At 44.1% G+C, this 21193-nt stretch overlaps 1 protein-coding gene across 2 annotated transcripts in view; it reads left to right on the top strand.

The window, feature by feature from the left end:
* Positions 1-21193, top strand: part of CTDSPL (CTD small phosphatase like) — a 114982-nt gene that overhangs the window by 69761 nt on the left and 24028 nt on the right. The window contains exons 2-3 of one of the 2 annotated variants that reach the window (XM_021677540.2): positions 10435-10589; positions 19410-19442. In XM_021677540.2, coding sequence (XP_021533215.2) covers positions 10435-10589; positions 19410-19442 — 188 coding nt within the window. The remainder of the gene's footprint in view (positions 1-10434; positions 10590-19409; positions 19443-21193) is intronic. The other variant, XM_044920736.1, reaches the window with a different exon arrangement.

Below are 21193 nucleotides of genomic sequence, written 5' to 3'. Positions count from 1 at the left end.
TCTCTTCTATAGGTATTTTCTTTATTGTTATCGTGGGAGTTATATAAAACATCTTATAGTTGTAACAGCCTATTTTAAGCTCATACCAAGGCCATTTTTAATCTTGGCACAATTTTTAGGAATAAGGTACAACAAATGGATTTTTTTTAACTTTTTCATTTTGACCTTCCTTTAATTACTTTAATGGGATTAACTAGAATTAGTGGATGTATATTTTATGAGCCTAATGCAACCAAATCCCAATGGCATTTTTTAGAACTTGATAAAGTGATTCTGACATTCATCTGGAAGCATAAAGGGTTAGGCTATCCAAGAAATTTTTGAAAGAAAATAATAAAGGGGAACTGGTACTGTTAAATATAAAACAATAAACTTGCAGTAGCAAAGCTTTGTGTTACTGGCACAAGCAGAGGAATGGAGTGGAGTAGAGTGGGATGGGAAGGGATAGTATAGAATAGGATGCCCAAATCAGTGTAGGAAGATGAATTGTTAAATCAATATTATTAGGATACTTAATCTTTTGGGGGGAGAGAATAGGTAGGTAGAGTCATATATCCTACTGTATACAGAATAAACTCTAAACAGAATATTTACAAGATATTAACTTTAAACTAAAAAAGAACTGGAAGAAAATGTAAGTGAAGAGTATATCATATTAGGGGGTGCCTGGGTGGCTCAGTCGGTTAAGCGGCTGCCTTCAGCTCAGGTCATGATCCCAGGGTCCAGGACCCTGGGATCATGACCTGAGCTGAAGGCAGCCACTTAGCGCATTGGGGCTCTCTGCTCAGCAGGGAGCCTACTTCTCCTTCTGCCTGCCCCTCCCCCTGCTTGTGCTCTCTCGCTCTATCTCAAATAAATAAAATCCTTAAAAAAAAAAGAGTGTATCATATTAGTATGGGAATGAATCAGTTAAAAAATCGTTAGATTTGACTCCCTAAAAACTTAAAACTTCTGCATATCTACAGCCATTATAAACAAAAGCAAAAGGCTTAAACCAAACTGAGGCTATTTCCAACATACAGAACAGTCCAGTACAGAACAGTTCAAGGATTAGGTCTCCAATATAGGACAAAGGAACTCTTAAAAAGAAAAGAAAAAGGTGGAAAAATAGGCAAAAAATATATAAGCACAGTTCTCGGGAGAAGAAATAGAAATGGCCAAAATGTATAGGAGAGATTATAGAACTTGGATGACAATCAAAGAAATACACATGAAAGCGACAGGGTTGTCATTTCCACCTTCCAGACTGGCAGAGGCTCTTTAAAGTCTCGATGTTGGCACAGCCTCAGTGGAACACCCCACGGGTGCGAGCGCACATTGACCCTGCCTCTCTAGGTGGCAGATTGTCCACAGGTACCAAGAGGCTTGACAGTTTTTCAGAGACTTTGGTCCTAGCAGTTACACTTCTAGGAATTTCTTCTAATGGGGTAATCAGACATGCACATAAAATTATGTACACTAATTTCACCGTCGTATTATTTTGGATGTTTCTTGCTTATTATAATGCATGAGAATTATTACTTTAATAAGTGATACAAAATTCAAAGGATACTAAAAGGAAACGGAGTGAAAAATAATTTTCCTTTCCTTCCAGTTCTGTCCTCCATTTCTCTGCCATGGAGCAACCAGTTACTTACAAATCCTTCCAGAGATGCTCTTTGCACATGTGAGAATAGACAGATGCTTGTGCTTTTTATTTTGCATCTCTATTTAATTTTGTATTTGAAGGTTGGTGGTAGCATGCTATCTGTACCATATGTACCTTGCTTTTCTCATTTAATAAATCTCAGCATGTGCTCCATTATCAGTAGGCAAAATAATGCAGAGGTTAAAAAGCACAGAGGAGTTGCATTTGAACAAATGCTACTACTTACTAGCTATGTCATCTTAGACAAGTTTCTTTACTTCTCTGGGCCTTAGTTTCCTCATCTATGAAAAGAGTATAGTAATAGTCCTTACACCATAAGATTACTGAGACGATTCAGTGAGCCACTATATACAAAGTGCAGAAAATAGCAACCAGCACATCTGACATAAGTGTTAGCTAATATTAGTACATAGGAAGCTGCAGCCTTCTTTTTAACAGCTGTAGAATATTCCACACTGGGGATCTATTCTATTTTGTCCCATATTAACGGACAACTAGATTGTTCTTAGCGTTGCTGTTGCAAACGAATTGCAGTATTTGTCATGACACTTTTTTTTAAAGGAAACAACATAAATGTCCAAAGTTGGTTTAATTATGGCACGGTGTGCATCCACACAGCGGAATACAATACAACCAATCAAAGTAAGGTTGTAGAAGGGTATCAGATATGTGAAAATGTTCACATATATATTTTTAAGTAGAAACAAACATTTTTAGTATTTGTTCTATTTTTTCCATTATAGATTGTAGATTGTAGAAATTGAGAAACAATAAAAAAGTATGGAGAAAAATAGCAATTAACCTAGTCCTATGATCCAGAGATGGCCATGCCTACTGAACATATTGGTGAATTTTATATAATCTCTCTCTCTGAAACTTTGCACTAATTATTTTATAGGGGTTGCTGGCTTCACTAAAAATGTCTGGGAGCTAAGAGTTGGGTTTGTCAGATGGGGGGCTGGCCATATGTGGGTGGCATGGATTAAACCGGCTTGGGGGAAGAGGCTTGCTGTGGGCAAGAGGGCTTCCCAGGAAGTAGAGCTGCTTGAGCCGACCTCTCTCTGGACAGTCGTAGATGCTGTTTCTTTCTAATAGTTATCTCAGTCATTTTCATTGTTCTGTGTTTCCTTTCATACATTCATTCGCTCGGTGAACATCTGTCACAACGGACCTGTTTATACCAGCATGCATCTATGTCTTAGGGACTCAGGCATGAACAAGATGAGTTCCAAGCCCGTAGCCCTGGAGCCTGCTTTCTAGATCTTGTCCAGAAACACAGGATAGAGTTACAGACGTAGGGCTTGGGCCGTGTCTCTCTGAGATGCTTCCCCAGACAGTGACCACAGGCGCTTCTCCACGGGTCTTCCTAGTGGTATTTCTGGTGGCGGCTCAGAATTCTGTCCAGCTGCTCGGCATTCGTTTAATTAACCATTTCTGCTCTGTTGGACATGCACATGGTTTGCATGAATACTTCATGGTCTTCACCACATCACTCCTCTGCTTTTCAAGTGCATCGTTCCAGTTTATAGAGTTACCAGCCACGTGTGAACGAAGGGGCCTGGGCCATCAAAACCTCACCACCGTTGGCTCACTGTTTTTATTTCTATTATTTCTGTTCATTTAATAGGTACAAAACTGGGCTTCACTGTTTAAGTGTTCACTTATTTGATTACTGTTAAATTTTAACCTTTACTTCCTCTTAAGTGCATTTTCTGTTTAAATCCTTTGTTCTGTTGCTTAGTTGGGCTCTTGCTGTGAAAAACAGACTGTACAGTGATGGCTGAGAGCTCCAATTCTAGACTCCCACAGACCTGGTTTCTGTCCAGCCCTGCTTCTTAGGAGCCGTGTGGCCCTGGGCCAGGGGTCTGGGATGTGCTGAGGTGTGGAGGGCGTTCCCAGCACGGGAGCACTCCTTGGGAGCTGAGTCACAGAGTTTGGTGGCCTGGGTACATTCAGGGCACAGTGGAACAATCACTGTGTCTGGCCTTATCTAATAGGCCTACCACGAGTATCCTTGGCTCACTATGGAATTTCCAGAAGTGCGGCCTTTGGAGTAATGGCAGGCACCACAAGGCCTCTTATTCGTTTTCTCCCTGGAAGTCAACCCCAAACCCAGAAGAGGACTGGGGAGAGGCGGGGAGGGGTGGTGGGAAGGCTGGGAGCCCTGCAGTCAGGCACTTCTGGCTTTGAACCCCAGCACCCTCACCGCACAGTTGTAAGTACTCTGAGTCTCCGTTTCCTCATTGGAAAATGGGGTGTCGTCTGGGCACTGCACACTGGGAAGTCCAGCCATTATTAATTCAAGGGCCTCCAGCAAACGAGGCACCGAACTAAAGAGGGTTGTTAAGGAGCCAACAGTAAACAAGGGAAACACATCCTGCCATCATGGGAGGACGAGGTTGGAATTCCTCCTGCCCAGCTTTTTAGCCGTCAGCCCCTGCTCCTCCCCTTGGTCCTCGCTGCTAGGGGCACCACTGCCAGGAATAGCCTGCGGCGGGAAAAGAGCTTTCAGAGGTGTGTTTCTTTCAGAGCGCTGGGTGCAATTGCCAGGGGAAATTTATCACTTGGAACTAGAATAGGGACTGCCTGGATATCTCAAAAGGTGACTCTTTTGGTGACTAAGTCCTTTTTCTAGGAGAAAAGGATGTTTGGATTCTCAGCAGCCACATGTGCTTTTGAACTCTGTGCAGTCTGTGCCCTGGCTTCTCCCCACCCCAACAGCCCCCCTCAGCGCCCCCCCTTTTATTCAAACAGAGGAAAGTTGTGTTTGTTGACCACTCTTTCAGGGTGGGAAAGGAATGTAATGTATGCCTAGACTGCCCAGAATTTCCTGTTAGACACCCACTCCAAACCACGGCCCTGGGATGCATTCCAGAGATTGCAGCCCAGTCCTACGAGAGAAGAAAGGGTGCATTCATTTAAATGCCGGCCATTGGGAGGAACTCCCCCTCTCCCCTTAAAAAAAAAGGTGTTTAGCTTTTTCCATAGTAGTATAGTTGTGAATTCAGCTGCATGGTCTCCTCAGGGTTGTAACGTGTTCTGACATCCCCATGTGTGAAGAAGCATCTTTTCCTTGGGAAACCCCAGGGTGCAGTTTTGCAGCCTTATGGTGTCCACGTTGATGCTTGGACATGTTTTTAATGTTCTGCTGTGAACATTTGGATGATACAAATCGGTTGTGGAATACCTTTCTTGATTCTGCTCTTGTGACAAGAAAGAAGCTGGTTTGGAGGGCAGATTTTGGTGCTTTGACACATTAGCGGTAGACTTCTTGTGTTGAGTCCATTTTATCCTAGAAAGTCTGTTATGCTGGGTCTTTGGCTGTCTGGCCCCTGTGCCGGCATGTAGGCTGGCTTGGCACCGTGGAAATTAAAGGCAAACCTTCTTTGTTTTCTGTAGCTGCCAAGATGCAGTTTCTTCACTTGGGGAGAAACTTGAATGATTGGGGATGGATTCATAGTGAGTAGCAAACATTTCCACCTACGTTCCAGCTTCTCTGAGCTTCATCCTGAACTACTCGTTTGATGTAGGGATGTGTGTGGGGCAGTGGAAGTTCCAGATCAGATCTGAGATAAGGACAGATGGGTGGGGGTGTTCACAAAGGCGGCGAGTATGTGAAGCTCTGAGTCGGTGTAGACCCCAGAGGTTTTGGTCCTGAAGCTGGGGCTTCAGGATGGAACCAGAGCCCCCCCACATCTGTAATCTAAACCAGGTCAGCACATAAGAATTGTTTAAGGGCAGTGGTTATGTGGCATGGTCAGCTATCACACTGATTAAGAAACACTGTCGCGGGGCGCCTGGGTGGCTCAGTCATTAAACGTCTGCCTTCGGCTCAGGTCATGATCCCAGGGTCCTGGGATCGAGCCCCGCGTCGGGCTCCCTGCTCCGCGGGAAGCCTGCTTCTCCCTCTCCCACTCCCCCTGCTTGTGTTCCCTCTCTCGCTGTGTCTCTCTCTGTCAAATAAATAAATAAAAATCTTTAAAAAAAAAAAAAAAAAGAAACACTGTCGGTGTAGGGTCGACATTTCAATTTCTGGATGCAGAAGGGAACGAGGTAGGTCAGGAAGTATAAGCGGTTGACTAGCAATGCCCCCTCTTGGCTGGTGCGTACATACTCGTGGTGGATCCACCTGCACCTTCCTGTGTCTGTGGGCATAAACACAGTTTGACAGCTCTTTAGACCAGTCCTTTGATCCCACCAAAGGACCAGACCTCACTGTCCACCTCGGTGGACTTTCCCCTGGACATTTCATGTTTTTAATTACAATACTTTCTTTCTAACTGTATTTCATATAAGAGTTCCTAGAAAAGGCCTGAGTCCTAGGGTTTATTTTAAGTGTCACATGTGGAGCTTTTTATTTGTTTAGTTTCCCACATCATCATCATCATCATTATCACCATCATCATTATTATAATATAAAGAAAGCTTCACTAGATAGGAAGTAAAGTTTTAAGGAGCTACTTCAAGTTCTAAGTTTAGAATTCACATAACCAAAACCAAAATGGGTCGGCCTCCATGTTTTCTCAGAAAGCCAGGCTGTTTTTGTAAGGACTGTTGTTTGGAGACACGCTAACTTCTGAATGTTCACAGTGAGACACTGCTCAGTACCTAAAATCAATCAGTCTTTTGTTGCTGTATTTTAAGGTGCTGGTAGATCTTCTCTCTTGAACAAATATGCGTGTTTTTGCTGCATCCACACGACAGTCCTCCCTGTAGGGTAGGTATGAAGACGCCCATATTTGTGGTGTTGCTTAGGTAGATGAAGTCAACACTGGCTAACCAGGAGCGGCGTGAGACTTGAACGCACAATAGAACCCCAAAGCCCTTTTTCTTTCCATGGGACTTGTTTTTTTTATTTTTATTTTTTATCTCCATGTGACTTGTATTTAAAGTCAATTTTTAAGTAAGAAATTTCCATTCTAGGCTCTTTAGCCAAAATGGTCCGTATCTCTGATTTGCAGATACATATCCTGGAAATCTTTGATGCAGATCGATAGCCGTTATCAGTCAATTTAAAATTTAAATTCAGTGGTTCCAGTTCCAGAGGTCAAACCATGACATTTGTGGTACAGTTCTGCTCATCCACTCCCCATTGCCGTAGAGTCAGATGCAAACTCATCACGGTGGCTTACAAGGCTGTCATCAACCATCACCACTGCTCTGATTTCTGAGATACGGTCGTGCTGTCTCTCACATCGGGCTCTTTACTGTTGCTGTTTCCCCACTTCCCTGCCCCCTCCAACAATTGTATGCACTGTGAGCCCAGCTCAGAAAGCATTTCTTCTAAGAAATCACTCCTACCCTCCCTCAGATCTGGACTGTGCGCCCTTCTTGGGGCCCTGTCAGTGCCCTGTGCTGTTCAGTGTCTCTCGCGCTAGATGTGGGCCACATGAGGTGGGGACGGTGCCTGTGTGGTTCACCGGTGTTTCTACACCGCCTTGCCTGGCAGCTGACATTTTCAGGGATAATCTTTTCCATCGCAAATAACGTAAACCCAGAGAAACAGGTAATTTATTTTCTTACATAACTGAAAATTCCAGGAGGATCTGGTTTTAATGAAACCAAGTCCCCAGATGGTATTGTCAGAGATCCATTCCTCTCCGTATCTCAGCTCCTCTTTCCTCTGTTCTGGCTCATGCTCAGGTAGTTGCTTCTCAGTTGATGGCAGAGGAGACACCAGGGGCTCCAGGTTTGGAGCTTTTTGCTTGGCAAACCAGCAAAAAGAGAATATCCTTTCCAATGGCTGTAGCATGAATCCGGGGGCACACTCTCCTTGGCCCAAGTTGGGTCAAATGCCCAACCCTAAGCCAGCCACGTGGCTCAGATTGGCCAGGCCTCGGTAATAAATGGAAAGCAATTTGTAGGTGGGGGAAGGCAGTAGGGTAATTAGACCCAGCCAGCCAGCATCTTGAGCCCTTTCAGGACCAAATGAGCGCCGAGGGTGGGGTGAGGCTGATGCTGGTCCTGAGCAACTCCATTCATTTCCCCTGCTGGCCTGATTTTGAGAGCACCGAACCAGTCCAAGAGCGATTAGAACATAAGGCAGCCCCTGACCTCCCAAAGCTTCCTACAGGCCCTAGAATTAACCTTCTTTAGCGGGAAGAGGCCTGGCCCCTCCCTCAGCCTTGGAAGTGAGGCCCCTTTGGGCTGCTTCACCTCCTGGTGCACGGAAGGGAGATCCTAAATGAGCTGCCACTTTCCCATCAGGGGGTGAAGACCTTCCCAGGGACTCACTCCCACAGCTCTCTTTGTGGCTTCTACGTGGTGAGCCATCATACAGTAGAAATTATAAGTAGCTCACTGGCTCCAGGTTCAGGACTTTTTTTAGCATATAAGTTAGTTTGTTAATTTGTTTGTTAGTTGGTTGTGGGGAAGATGTATGTGACCTGAGGATGAAAATGGGATCTGAGGGGGTGCTTTTTGCAGAGCTGTTTCCTGCCCAGCTTGGGCATCGGCTGCTCAATGTGTCTGAGACATGAACAAATAGCTTGTTTACTTGCAGAGAAATATGCTATCAGCCGGGGAAGAGGCAGGCTTTTTTTCTTCCTCTGACTAAATTATTTGAGTGTGGCATAAAAACGAAAGCACCCAAAGTAACAACAGAACAGTTTAACAAATCATACGTATTTTTTTAATTAACTATTTATTTGTTTATTTTTTAGAGGTGAGGCAGGGCAGGGGGGAAAGGGGAGAGAGAGAAACTTAAGCTGGCTCCAGGCCCAGCAGAGAGCCCAACACGGGGCTCCATCTCACAGCCCTGAGATCCTGACCTGAGCCGAAATCAAGAGTCAGACGCTTAACCTACTGAGCCACCCAGGCGTCCCCTCCCCCAATCATATATGTTAAATATGAGTTTATTGCAGTGCTTTTCTCTCCATTTGGCATGTTCCCTCCTTGATCTGATGTGATCTGTCAAGACTGCGTTCAGCAGGGCACATGGAGAGAGCACACACTTTGGAAACAGGCCCCCTTGGATTCAGATCCTGGCACACGCAACTCCTAGTTGTAGTCCTGCCGCGGTAAGACAGAAGCGGTAATGCCTATCTCCTTGGGTAAGCTGTTGAATGTTACATGAAATGGGGACTGTAAAGTAGTGGAATTTAGAGGGCTGGTCCTCAGTCAACAGTGGTCATTATCAGTTCCCCCCACCTGCTGCTTGGAAGGCCTCTGCACCTGGAGGTCCCTGTGGCCTGGTCTGCCATCAGGGGCTCCAAGTGAGAAGACTGGTGCCTGCGACATGCACCCAGGCATTCTCAAGGAAGATAAAACAGCCAGCATTTCCCGGGGTTTGTGGTTCTAGAGCTCATCATTAGTGATGGGGATCTTAAACTCACACTTACTGGGCCTGGAGGCCACCCATGCCTGTGGGATTGCTGGCAAGAAGTTTTTCAGTCTTTTTTCATGTGAATTTTCATGTGAATGCATTTGGCTTTGCTGCCAGCAGAAGAGTACCCCAAGACTTTTAGCAGAAGTTCTGTGATCTCTTGAGAGGGAAGGTGCTGTACAAATCACTCAAGTACACAAAAAGAGGAATCATGCCAAAGCTGTTTTTTGGGAGAGAGAAACTCCAACAGTTACCATGTGGACTCAGTGATTTCCTACCCTCCTAATTTCCCGATTCACCCCAAGCACGGGCCCTTTGTGGCGTCTGCTCAGTGCCCTTGACCCACCCAGACGTGGTATGTGGAGGGACAGCACTGGCTGCATTCCCAGGCACTGCTCCTGGCCCTCCAGGTTGTCAGTCTCCTCCCCTGAGGTGTGTTTTTCAGCTTATACTAATTTTTGCCTTTTAGTTCTGACTTGTGGCAGCTCGTCTTGAGGCCTGAATAACAGAAAGGATAACGTCACTCCCTCGGGAGACTGAGTCCAGGACAGGCCGGGCAATGAGTCCATGGCACAGGATTGCCCTGGGTTTCAGGAAGATGGGCTTGCCGGACCGTGTGTTCTCTGTCCCACATCTGCTGCTTATGTGTTCACTGTCATGGAGGACTCCAGCCCTCCCATCAATGTCCTGACAAACGGCAGAGTTTAAGAAGGGGTCTTCTTTATGCCCTTACACCTCTTATTTCTTTCTTTTTTTTTTTTTTAAAGATTTTATTTATTTATTTGACAGAGAGAGACACAGTGAGAGAGGGAACACAAGCAGGGGGAGAGGGAGAGGGAGAAGCAGGCTTCCCGCCGAGCAGGGAGCCCGATGCGGGGCTCAATCCCAGGACCCTGGGACCATGACCTGAGCCGAAGGCAGACGCTTAACGACTGAGCCACCCAGGCGCCCCCACCTCTTATTTCTTAATGAAGTTAGTCTTGGAGTTAAGAGTGTTCAAGAACCTAGTTTCAAAGTGACTCTTTCTTGGTGCCCTTCTCAGAGAAATGCTTCTCAGAGAGTGTCAAGTCTGATTTGTGCCTGAAAGGATCTTTGTTTTTAAGCAGTGCTTAGTCCCGGGTCGGAAGGCTGTCTGCTGGGTTTAGGAAGGCAGATGGTGCCTGACCCTGAGGATGGGTCAGTTACTGAGCAAGCAGCCCCCACTGGGCTGAGGTCAGAGGAATTCTGTCCAGCCAGCAGGATTGGGCTCCATCAACCAGCTGGCCCTCTAGGAATCACGTGTTGAATAACAGTCCTTTAGAGTAACTTCCTGGGGCTCCTCATCTTCTCGCGCTGAGTGGGTCTCCTGGTATTGGGGCTCCGGGGTGGGGGTGGGGGAACAACTGCACATCGGGTTTTCCCATTGCATGACAGCTCTGAGTACGTGCTGCAGTTGGCCACAGTGTGTTGTTTCTCTTTCCAGCATCCCAGTGCAACATCAGCTTAAAGAAGCCGAGGAGCCGAGGCATCCTTAGCTCCTTCTTCTGCTGCTTCCGGGACTACAATGTGGAGGCCCCGCCCACCAGCAGCCCCAGTGTGCTTCCACCACTGGTGGAGGAGAATGGTGGGCTTCAGAAGGTCAGTGCCGGGGCGGGGAAGGGGTGGGATGGGGTGGGGGGACTGTGCACTCAGCAGAGCCTCAGTAGCTGCGTATCTGTCCCATCCTTCTAGAATATCCTGAGTAAGGGATCTATAATAGCTTTGTGTACAGCCATTAACTTAAAGATCTGAAATGACCAAAAAGGTCATCTTCTTCGTCAGAGGATATCTCAGTCATTCCCGTTTAGCGACTGAAGCACATAGATGATGAGAGTTCTAAGAATCACTTCACTTTTTTATAACATTCTGTCTTGGGAAGTTGGCTGCATGAAACGGAAAGCTGAAGAACCCGTAGCAGAGAAAGACATGGGAAGACAAACGGAGAAACAGAGGCATGCCAAAGAACCAATAATAAGTATAAATGGGTTTAACTACGTCGTTTAATAACAAACATATTTGTTATATGTTATTCTTTTATATCCATCAGATACAAAGTTTTAAGTCATTTTCACAATACGTTAAAAAAAAAAAAAAGCAAAAAACTAAACTCTGCCCACATGCTGTTTAACAGACATATCCTAAGCAAAGTGACTCAGAACAACTAAAAGTAAAAGGATGAGCAAGATGTCACACAAGTATATAAACAAAAAGAAAGCAGGGATTGCTACATTCATTCAGTCAAATAGAATTTCAGGTAACAATCACTGAAAGGCCAAGAAGATTATTCACTGTGAAGATAGTTGAGATTAAGGACACAAAAACCACAGAACTTTATGTCCCAAATAGTGTGAGCAACGGACCTGAGCAGGCATTTCACAAAATAAGAAATACAGTTGGCCAATAAACATGAAAACAGGGCGCCTGGGTGGCTCATTTGGTTAAGCGACTGCCTTCGGCTCAGGTCATGATCCTGGAGTCCCTGGATCGAGTCCCGCATCGGGCTCCCTGCTCAGCAGGGAGTCTGCTTCTCCCTCTGACCCTCCCCCCCTCATGTGCTCTCTCTCATTCTCTCTCTCTCAAATAAATAAAAATCTTTAAAAAAAAAACATGAAAACATGTTCAGTATGATTAGTAATCAAAGAAATGCAAACTAAAACAGTGACATAGCCTTTTCCATCTATCAAATTATCGAAGATATTTATAAAGATAATAGGTGGATTTGGATGAGGGTAGCCGCAGAGAGGGTAGAAGATATAAATGGGTTATTGGTAGCCATTTAATTGGTTACACCTTTCTGAAGGGAAATTTGACAATGTAATCTTAAAACCTTAGCAATTATTTATTGACATAGTTATAGATGTGCAAGGATTGAACTATAGGATACTGTCCAGCATAGATTATAATATTGCAAAAGTGTAAGCAACCTGATGATCAACAACAGACAATAAAAAACCCATAGAATAACCATGTAATCAAATAGTGTGCAGCAATTAAAAATAATGTCTCATAAATATTGCTGACATAGGAAAATGTTCACCATATGTCACTTAGGGGATAAAAAAACTTGTAGGTGAGTATATTTATATTAGAGGATAAAATGTAGTAGGTGAGTATATTTACAAGTATACATGGTATACATGTAGTCATACACACACACACGGGCATTTATAAGACTAGAATGATATATGCCAAAATATGAAGAGATTATCTCAGACAGATGGGATTATATATAGAATTTTCTCCCCTCTTCTGTGCGTTACTTCTTTCTCTTTTTTTCTTTTTGCTTTTCCCAGTTTTCACAAAATAAGCTTAAATTACTTTTGGAATTAGAAAATAAATTACTTTAAAAGTATATATGAATGTAAGAAAAAGGATTCTGGGAAGGTGACAATCTGAGCACGTGGCTCTGACCATTTAAATTCTCTCTCTGGATAAACCCAAGTGAGCCTGCTGGTAGAACCTGGAAAGTGCATTAAGGACCCTATAGTTTTCCCGACATCACTAGAGGAAAGAGCAGGCACAGGATTCGTCCTCTCTGGTACTCAGTGAGAAGCAGGGAACTACCAACAGAGCAAAATGCTTGCTTGTCTTGGAGTCCTAGGACAGAGACTTGAAGCGGATAGTCCTATGAGGTCCCCCAGCCAGCAAGAGCTGTGGATCCCCTTGGAAAGGGCCTACACTGCCCACTTATTGTGTGTGGTCCTTGGAGGGGCTATACTAATGAGTTGAGTAGCTTTCACTTCATGTACCCTAAAGGAGCCCATCACTACAGGGACTTTCTTCATGTCCTTGTGGTTGGTCACTTTGGGCTCTGCTGGACCATGAAAACATTGCTCCTTGTGGGTCCTGGCTCTGCTCCCTCATTTGCCACTGCTGAGAAGGTCCAAGTTGAAAAACTAGAATAGGAGGCTCCCACTGAGGTAGAACTAATGAAGGAGATAGAAGAGAACTTTTTTTTTTTTAAGATTTTATTTATTTGAGAGAGAGACAGAGAGAGCACAAGCAGGGGGAGGAGGAGGGGGCGAGGGAGAAGCTGACTCCCCGCCGAATGTGGAACCCGACACAGCTTGATCCCAGGACCCCGGAGATCATGACCTGAGCCGAAGTCAGATGCCCAACCGAATGAGCCACCCAGGCTCCCTGAAGAGAACTTTAGTAGACAACTCAGGAAATGATATTTCAAGAAATGAATTCTGAGTACAGAAGTAACTTTTAGAATTTAAAAAAGAAATCCCATGATTTCTAAATAAAAAAATTCAGTAAACAAACTGAGAAAAAGGAGACTGAGGATGGTCACTGCTGAGAACTGAATTAATGTTCTAGAAGAGCAAGTGGAAAAAATATCTTACAGTTCAGACCAGAGACAGAGATGATAATTGTGAGGGGGGGGGGCAGGAAGAGGCATCTAGGAGACCTAACAGCAAGTAATAGAGTTCCAGAAAGAGAAAACGGTGATAGAAGAAATTTTTCTTGAGTTGAAAAAAAATCTCGAATGTGTAGATTATAAGGGCTTGCCAAGTCTGCAGCAGGATGAGGGAGGCAGGTGGAGGAGCACATGCCTAGATATATGCTGTTGAAATTCTGAAATTTAAGTGTAAAGAGAAAATCTTGCAAGCTACCAGAACAAGATATTTTCAAAGAAAGAGAATTATTCTAGTACCAGACTTTTCATCAACAATATTGAAAGCCAGAAGACTATGAAAGAAAAATTTACAGGCTACTGAGAGAGAATTCCAAACCAAAAATTCTATATGTGGCCAAGATATCATTTATTAAGGCAAAGGAAGTACATTTTCAGACATGTAATGATTCAGAGAGGGGACAAAAAAAAATCTGGGTGAGACTGATATTCTGTTATGATATAATTATAGAAGATGTAGGAATAAATACAATTATTAGGAATAGAACTGTAACAAGCAGCACAATTAGAAAATAGATCCTCAATAGAGCCCCATGTCGGGCTCTGCGCGGAGCATGGAGCCTGCTTGGTATTCTCGCTCTCCCTCTCCCTCTCCCCCTGCTCACTCTCTTTCTCTCTTTCTCTCTCTCTCTCTCTCTCTCACACACACACAGACAAATAAATCAATCTTAAAAAAAAAGAAGGAAAGAAAATAGATCCTCAAAATTCACAAGGAGTGAAAGGAGAAACGGGCAGAAATGTGAACAAACTATCAAAATTGAGAAAAGGAAAAAAAGAACAAACAACATAAACAGTAAACCGAACATAAAGAGTAGGCATGAAACCAAGTTCAATGAACCAAATTCTCCTAACAAAAGACCAAGACTATATCAGATTGGCTTGACAAATTCATCTGTATGCTGTTGCCAAGAATAGACCTGTATCAGATAGGAACGATTTTGGCAGCAAGTAAAAGAAAACTGACAAATAATAGCTTAAACAAATAGGGGATTATTTTTTTCACATAAAAGGCCTGAGTCTGGCAGTTGCTGGGGTTAGTTTAGGGGCCTGATGATGCCATGAGGGACCCAGGTTCTTTCTGTTCTTCTGTCTCTCCATTTTTCCGTTCCACCATCCTTGGCTTGTTTGCCTTCATCCTCACGCTTGTTTATTATCTCAAAGTCACAAGCTTCCGACAGCATATCCACATTCAAGGGAAGAAGAGAGGGAGGATCAGCACTACCCATGCCTGTCCCTCTTGTGGAAAGTAAATGCTTTCACAGAAAACCCCAGGGGACTTCTACGTATGTTGATTGGCCAGAACTCTGTCACAGAGCTACCCTCCAGCCGCAAGGGAGGCCCGAAAAGGGAAGAATTTAGACTGGCGTATTTCTGCCCTCAACAGAATCAGAGCTCTTTCACAAAGGAGAAAGGAGGAATGACTGCTGAGTAAACATACTAGGCAGTGTGGGCTCAATTATGCTGTAGTAACAACCCCCAGATCTCAGAGGCTTAGAACAATAAAAGTGTATTTTCCACTCATGCTACATGTTTATTATGGATTAGGTGGGCTCTCTGCTCTGTGGCATTTGTCCAGTAGATAGAGAATGTGAGCCACATATGTTATTTACATTTTTGTAGTAGCCTTATTTTGAAACTATTTTTTTAAAAAGGTGAAATTGAGTTTAATAATATATTTTATTTAACCAAGAATATCCAAAATATTATTTCAACGTGTAATCAGTAGAAAAAATTAATGAGATAAAACTTACATTCTTTTTCTCCCACTAATTCTTCAAAGTCTGATGTATATTTTGTACTTAGAGCACATCTTCCTTTGCACTAGCTATCTTGCACGAGCTCAGTAGCCACCTGTGACCTGTAGCTGCCATTATCAGACTATATAACCTATCTTATCCTCATTCGTGGACTAGACTGAGGAAGGCCCATCTCTTTGCTTTCATCATTGTCACAGCAGGGCAAAGGGAATGTGGTGAATCACACTGGCTCTTCAAGTTTTCACTCAGAAGTAACTCACATCTTATTGGCCAAAGCAATTCACACGACTGCACCTAACTTCAGGGAGCATGGAAGTGCGATCCTACCATGTGCCCGGAAGGAAAACTGGAATTATTTGGATAACAGGGCTAATTACTGCTACAGTAGGTGGCTACCAGTTTCTGACATCTAATATATAATGATTTTAAGAAGGTGGAAAATAGATGGGCAAAATGTAAAAAGAAGATCAAATAAAAAGAAAGCAAAGGTGGCAATATTAATATCAGACAAAACAAAATTCAAGGTCAAAAACATTAAACAGGAGAAAGAGGGACATTTTCTCATGATAATAGGTCTGATACATGAAGTGTGTAATAGCCATAAACCTTTGTATACTAATCAACAGTACAGACAAATATATAGAAGAAAACCATTTAAACACGATAAAAAACTATCTTCTAAAAATATGGGGCACCTGGGTGGCTCATTTGGTGGAGTGTGTGACTCTTGATCTTGGGGTTGTAGGTTCGAGCCTCATGTTGGAGGTAGAGAGTACTTAAAAATAAAATCATTAAGGGGCGCTTGGGTGGCTCAGTCAGTTGGGTCTGCTTTTGGCTCAGGTCATGATCCCAGGGTCCTGGGATCGAGCCCCACATCGGGCTCCCTGCTCAGGGGGAGCCTGCTTCTCGCTCTCCCGCTCCCCTTGCTGTGCTCTCTCTCTCTCTCTCTCTCTTAAATAAATAAACATATAAAATCTTTACAAAAAGTCTTTAAAAAATAAATAAATACAACAAACAACATAGGAAAATCTTTGGTAGTTTCTGGCTAATGCAACAAGACAAGAAAATGAAACACTTGGTGTAAATATAAAAAAGATTGGAAACTAGTTTTATTTGCACATGACATGATTATTTACATAGAAAACCCAAATACTTCAAAAATAGAATCATTAAAAGGTTTTGCTATGGTATCTCTTATTTATGGAGAAATATGCTGTGTTTCTAGATAAGACTTAAAATTTATATAGAAGAAATAATATCTAAGGATAGGTGAGAAAATTTTGGGAAAAAATAATGAAAGATGACTTGCCTTAACAGATGAAGCCTTACTGTACACTGGATAGAAAAATATATTAGTGGAATTTACATGATGAAATTCTATTGTAAACCCTCAGCCCCAAATTCTGATGTGTTCCCCCAGTGAGCTTTCCTCATACTCTCCCTCCACCAATTTAAAAATTATTTTAGGGAATCTTTTGAGAATCGCCATTAGCAAAAGGACCATAATTGGTACCCTAGGTCTGTAGAGGATAAAAGAGATGAATCACTGCTGTCATAGTAAAAGTTTTATTTAAAATTAGTATTTGCCAGGGTGCCTGGCTGGCTCACTTGGTAGAACGTGTGACTCTAATCTTGGGGTTGTGAGTTCAAGCCCCATGTTGGGTGTAGAGGTTACTTAAAAATAAAATCTTTTAAAAAATAAATAAATAAAAATAAAAGTAGTATTTGCCTAGATGAAATACCATGAGACAATGTTGGTGCACCCCTGACAGGTTTCCTGGAGTGGCTGGCTGTGTTTATGAGAGAATAAATGCCTTTGAAGGCAGTTCCTCTGGCAGAGCTGAGCTGGACTCAGTGTTCATTAGTAGACTTCCTTCACTTAACATTTATCAAAATGGCTTTTTAAAGAATTAATTAACTCTGAGTAATGAATCATTTGCATTAACACTTGACTATTCAGTCTGTAAGACCAGACCCCACGGAAAAAACCAGGGTCAAAGTGGGGCAGCTAAGGCCTAGAGGAGGACCCTCCGCCCTCCCTCGAACTGAGCTTGGTCAGGACCCCTGGAACACAGAGCCCAGGCCTGTAAGTTGTGGAACCAGATTCTAGGCCCATCTCTACAGCTGGCCTCCAGCTCTCCCTGCCTCTTGGGACTCAACAGGCCGGAGGCAGAGGGAAGGCTGTGGGCAGAATGCAATGGGTGGCAGCTAGGGTTCTATCCACCCTACACATTCACTTTACCCTGGAGAAATGCTTCCATGCTTCCGCAGCAGTGGCCTGGAGTGGCAACTGTTGCCACCATCACGGTTACAGCCTGAACCTGCAGGCCAGTTGTGCAGAATAAACGGGTTCAAGGCCCTGGCCAGAGGCAAGAAGAAGCCAGCACCCAGAAGACCCCAATGGCCAGGACCATGGAGGACTTTCTCAGGGAGAGGGCAGAGTAAAGGGATCGCTGGACACTCACTAATGCATGCATACCCCATGCACACACACACACATGCATGCAAACTTCCAGGGTAATTTTCCAGCCCACATACCTGGCCAGAGTAGCGTCTTTGGTCCTAGCCTGTGTTTTGCCAAGCCCTTCGGATGTTTGTTACCGTTACCTCTTCCTTCACTGATGTGCTCCGCTTGTCTGAAGATGCACCTGTGTGGAGGGGCTGTTTGCGGCCTCCCACTAGTGCAGTGATTCTCACTTGGAGATGATTTTGCACCCCCCCCCCCCAGGGCACACTTGACAACATCTGGAGACATTTTCGATTGTCACTACTGGGCATTGTACTGGCCTCCAGTGGGTAGAGGCCAGGGATGCTGTCGAGCATCCTACAATCCTCAGGACAGCCCCCACAGCAAAGAGTTGTCAGGCCCAGAACATTGGTAGCTCTGGGGTTGAGAAACCCTACTCTGTAGTGGCCCAATGGGCTTGTGAGCTTCTGGTCAAAGTCTCCCCACCAAGAGCAGTGACCTGCTCCTAGGTCCGGGTGTTGGGAGTAATATTACCTAAGAGCTTTGGAAATGAACTTCTCTGCAGAAGTTCTTAAAAACTGGGATTGGATTTGATTGTGCCGTCATGTTGGAGAGCAGCACAGCCCTGCCTTGAATAATGGCAGAAGGCAGTTTGGAATCCTTAAGACAAGCCCCAAGTGTCCTGAAAAAGGAAAGAGCATCAGGACGGTCTCGAGAGGGAAGAGTAGTCGCTGTTACACTGCAGAGGTGGTAACTAGGGCTGCAGGTAATCAAGAAGCTGCTAAATGATGCTTGGAGGCAGAGCAGAGCTCAAAACGGTGCCAGCCACCTGCCTCTGTCAAGTCAGGTTTGACCCCTTCCCATGAGAGCGTTGTCACCAGTGACCCCCTCAGTAAAGAGGGATATACTATTCACAGATCCTTCTGTGTGGGAGACTGGAAACAGTTCCTCATTAGGAACTATGATGCTGCTATTCATTGTCTCCCATCGAACCATCTAAAAAAGAAGAAACACAGAAACTGGAAATGCTCAGTAGAGATAACGGAGAGAATGTGTTATTTTATTAGCATTTCGTAATGATGCTAAAATGAAATGTTTCCATCAACCAGGTTTGGAATGGCTGCATTCCGAGGCTGAGGAATGGGTGAGGCCCCACCCTGGGGCCTGAATTTTCTTAACACTCCCTGTGAGTACAGGTTCTGTCCCCCTTAAAGGGAACGCTGTCTCCACGTCTGTGGCCTCAGGGGGAACCTCTTGAGCATTGCCTTGTCCCCCCTTCACAGTCCTCCTCTAGAAGAAAACCAGGAGAGGCCAGGGTGTTCCTCGTAACCTGATAACTGGTCTTCCTTTCCCTGCATATTGTACTGACTTAAGGCTTAGTCTTTTTAGGGAAAAACTTACTTAAAAGAAGAAATAAGCCAGCTATTAGAGGGATTAATGGATCAAAGTAATATGTGGGCTTTTTGTTTTTATTTTTCAATTAAGGATTAAATTCCTGGGAGTAAGGGAGGCACCATTTAAATAAACAAGATTAATGAGCCTCAGGAACCCAGCCTGGTTTGTCAGCGGAGGGAGTGCCTGGGAGGCAGAGTGGAGCCCAGTGCCCTAACTGGAAAATCTTTGGGTTCTTCCTGTTCATTAAATACCACTAAGGTACAGAGAACAGGAAATCATAGGGCTGCTGTACTCAAGAGTGCTTTGAAGTTTCTTTGGAGTATATGATCTACTTACTTCTCTTCAAACCTGACAATGATTTCTTTTTTCTTTTTCCTTAGGGTGACCAGAGGCAGGTCATTCCCATACCGAGTGTATGTATATTTATCCAATTTTATTTAAACATTCATAGAATCTTGTAGCTTTGGGCCTACTGACATAAAAGATTTTTTTTAATGTTCTTGTGTACGTTGAGTTTAGCGTGTGGTATAAACAGCTCTGTTCTGTTAAAAAATGAAGCTACATTTTAAACTGTGAGCAGGAGGTTCTGTACAGGGAGAGTTTCCTTTCTCAGGAACAGCGGGGCAACTAGCATCTATTAACCAAATTCTCACCTTTCCTTTCTTTCTGCACAGAGCCTCCAAGCTAATAAGCTAAGGCAGCCTGCTGCACTTCCCCACCCCAGCACCTCAGCCCCAGCTCCACAGACCAGGAGAACATACTTTGGCCCAGACATAGGATTTTACAGCAGGTTCTGTCCCAGTGGGCTCACCAAGCCCATGGCCTGGGTGACCAGACCAATTCTGACTTACTCAGCAGTGTTGGTAGCTTGGCCCTGGCTCTGAGATCAGAAAAAAATCGCCCCAACTGTATTCCCTGAACTTGCAGGACTCACCCCCACTCCTACAGGCTGGCTTTGCTCTAACCCTGTTCCAGCCGGGCACTCCCTTGGGCCACCACTTCCCTTTTCAGCCCTGAAATTTCGGAGAGTAGCTACACCAGTGTTCAGCGTCAGCACAGGCCAACCCCCTCCCCCAGACATCAGCTATCCCCACTGTTCCTGCTGTGACAGCAGAGCCACTTAGCCTGAGGCCAGACAACAAGATACAGACCAGTGACTGACTCTCCAAAGAAGCTGGCGCCTGGGTGGCTCAGCCATTAGGCGTCTGCCTTCGGCTCTGGTCGTGGTCCCAGGGTCCTGGGATCGAGCCCCGCATCGGGCTCCCTGCTCCACAGGAAGCCTGCTTCTCCCTCTCCCACTCCCGCCTGCTTGTGTTCCCTCTCTCGCTGTGTGTCTCTCTCTCTCTGTCAAATAAATAAGTAAAATCTTAAAAAAAACTGGCACTTGAGCTGTCCCTATCAAACAAGACCAGTTAAATAGCCCTGTGTCCTTAGAGAAGAGTTTAGATTTTAAAAAGATGTCCATAAATTGATACTTTAATCCATAAAGAGTCTCTGATTCAGATTGTTTGACTCAAATCTGTTCATCTAACTTTCCTTGGACTTTTTCACATATTTTCTGGGAACATCCAAGAGACACAGCAATCTTACACTGGAAGGAATGGATTTCATTAGTACAGGTTGACTCCATATTTGGTAGTGAGTGTCCATTATAAATTGTAATACATTGCCCCCCAATTTTTTGATAATTTCATTTTTCTCAGGACTTTAACTCTCCATTAACAAGTTTCAAGGGTTTGTGGAGTGGTTCTGACTTCTCTAGCATGCCTGGAGGTTGGGCTTTGTTGGGAAAGCTGACTTTAATCCAAAAAATGGATCAAGCAGAAGTTTTTATCCAGTGTTTGGGTGGAATACCCGGTAGGATTGATACCAGAGGTGTCCTTTTAACCTTTATACAGAGTAGTTTCATACATTTTTCCTGCAAAGTTACCTAGGTTAAACAGGTGACAGGTAGCAGCTTTTCCCTTACCTGTGATACTCCCATAGCACTAGTTTTTCTCAAAGTTCATTAAGTGCCGAACAAAGCATTGTCAGGGTAGAACTCTACCGAGGAAAATTACCCTTTCCCCAGAAATCTCAACACATTCTAGAATCCCAGAATGAAATAGCCAAGGGGGAAAGATCCCTTGTATAATTTAGTGCAGTGTTAGATCAATAAACTGAC

The sequence above is a fragment of the Neomonachus schauinslandi genome, chromosome 1 (assembly GCF_002201575.2).
Source record: "Neomonachus schauinslandi chromosome 1, ASM220157v2, whole genome shotgun sequence".
Lineage (NCBI taxonomy): Eukaryota > Metazoa > Chordata > Mammalia > Carnivora > Phocidae > Neomonachus > Neomonachus schauinslandi.
This window is presented reverse-complemented; position numbering and strand designations above follow the sequence as displayed.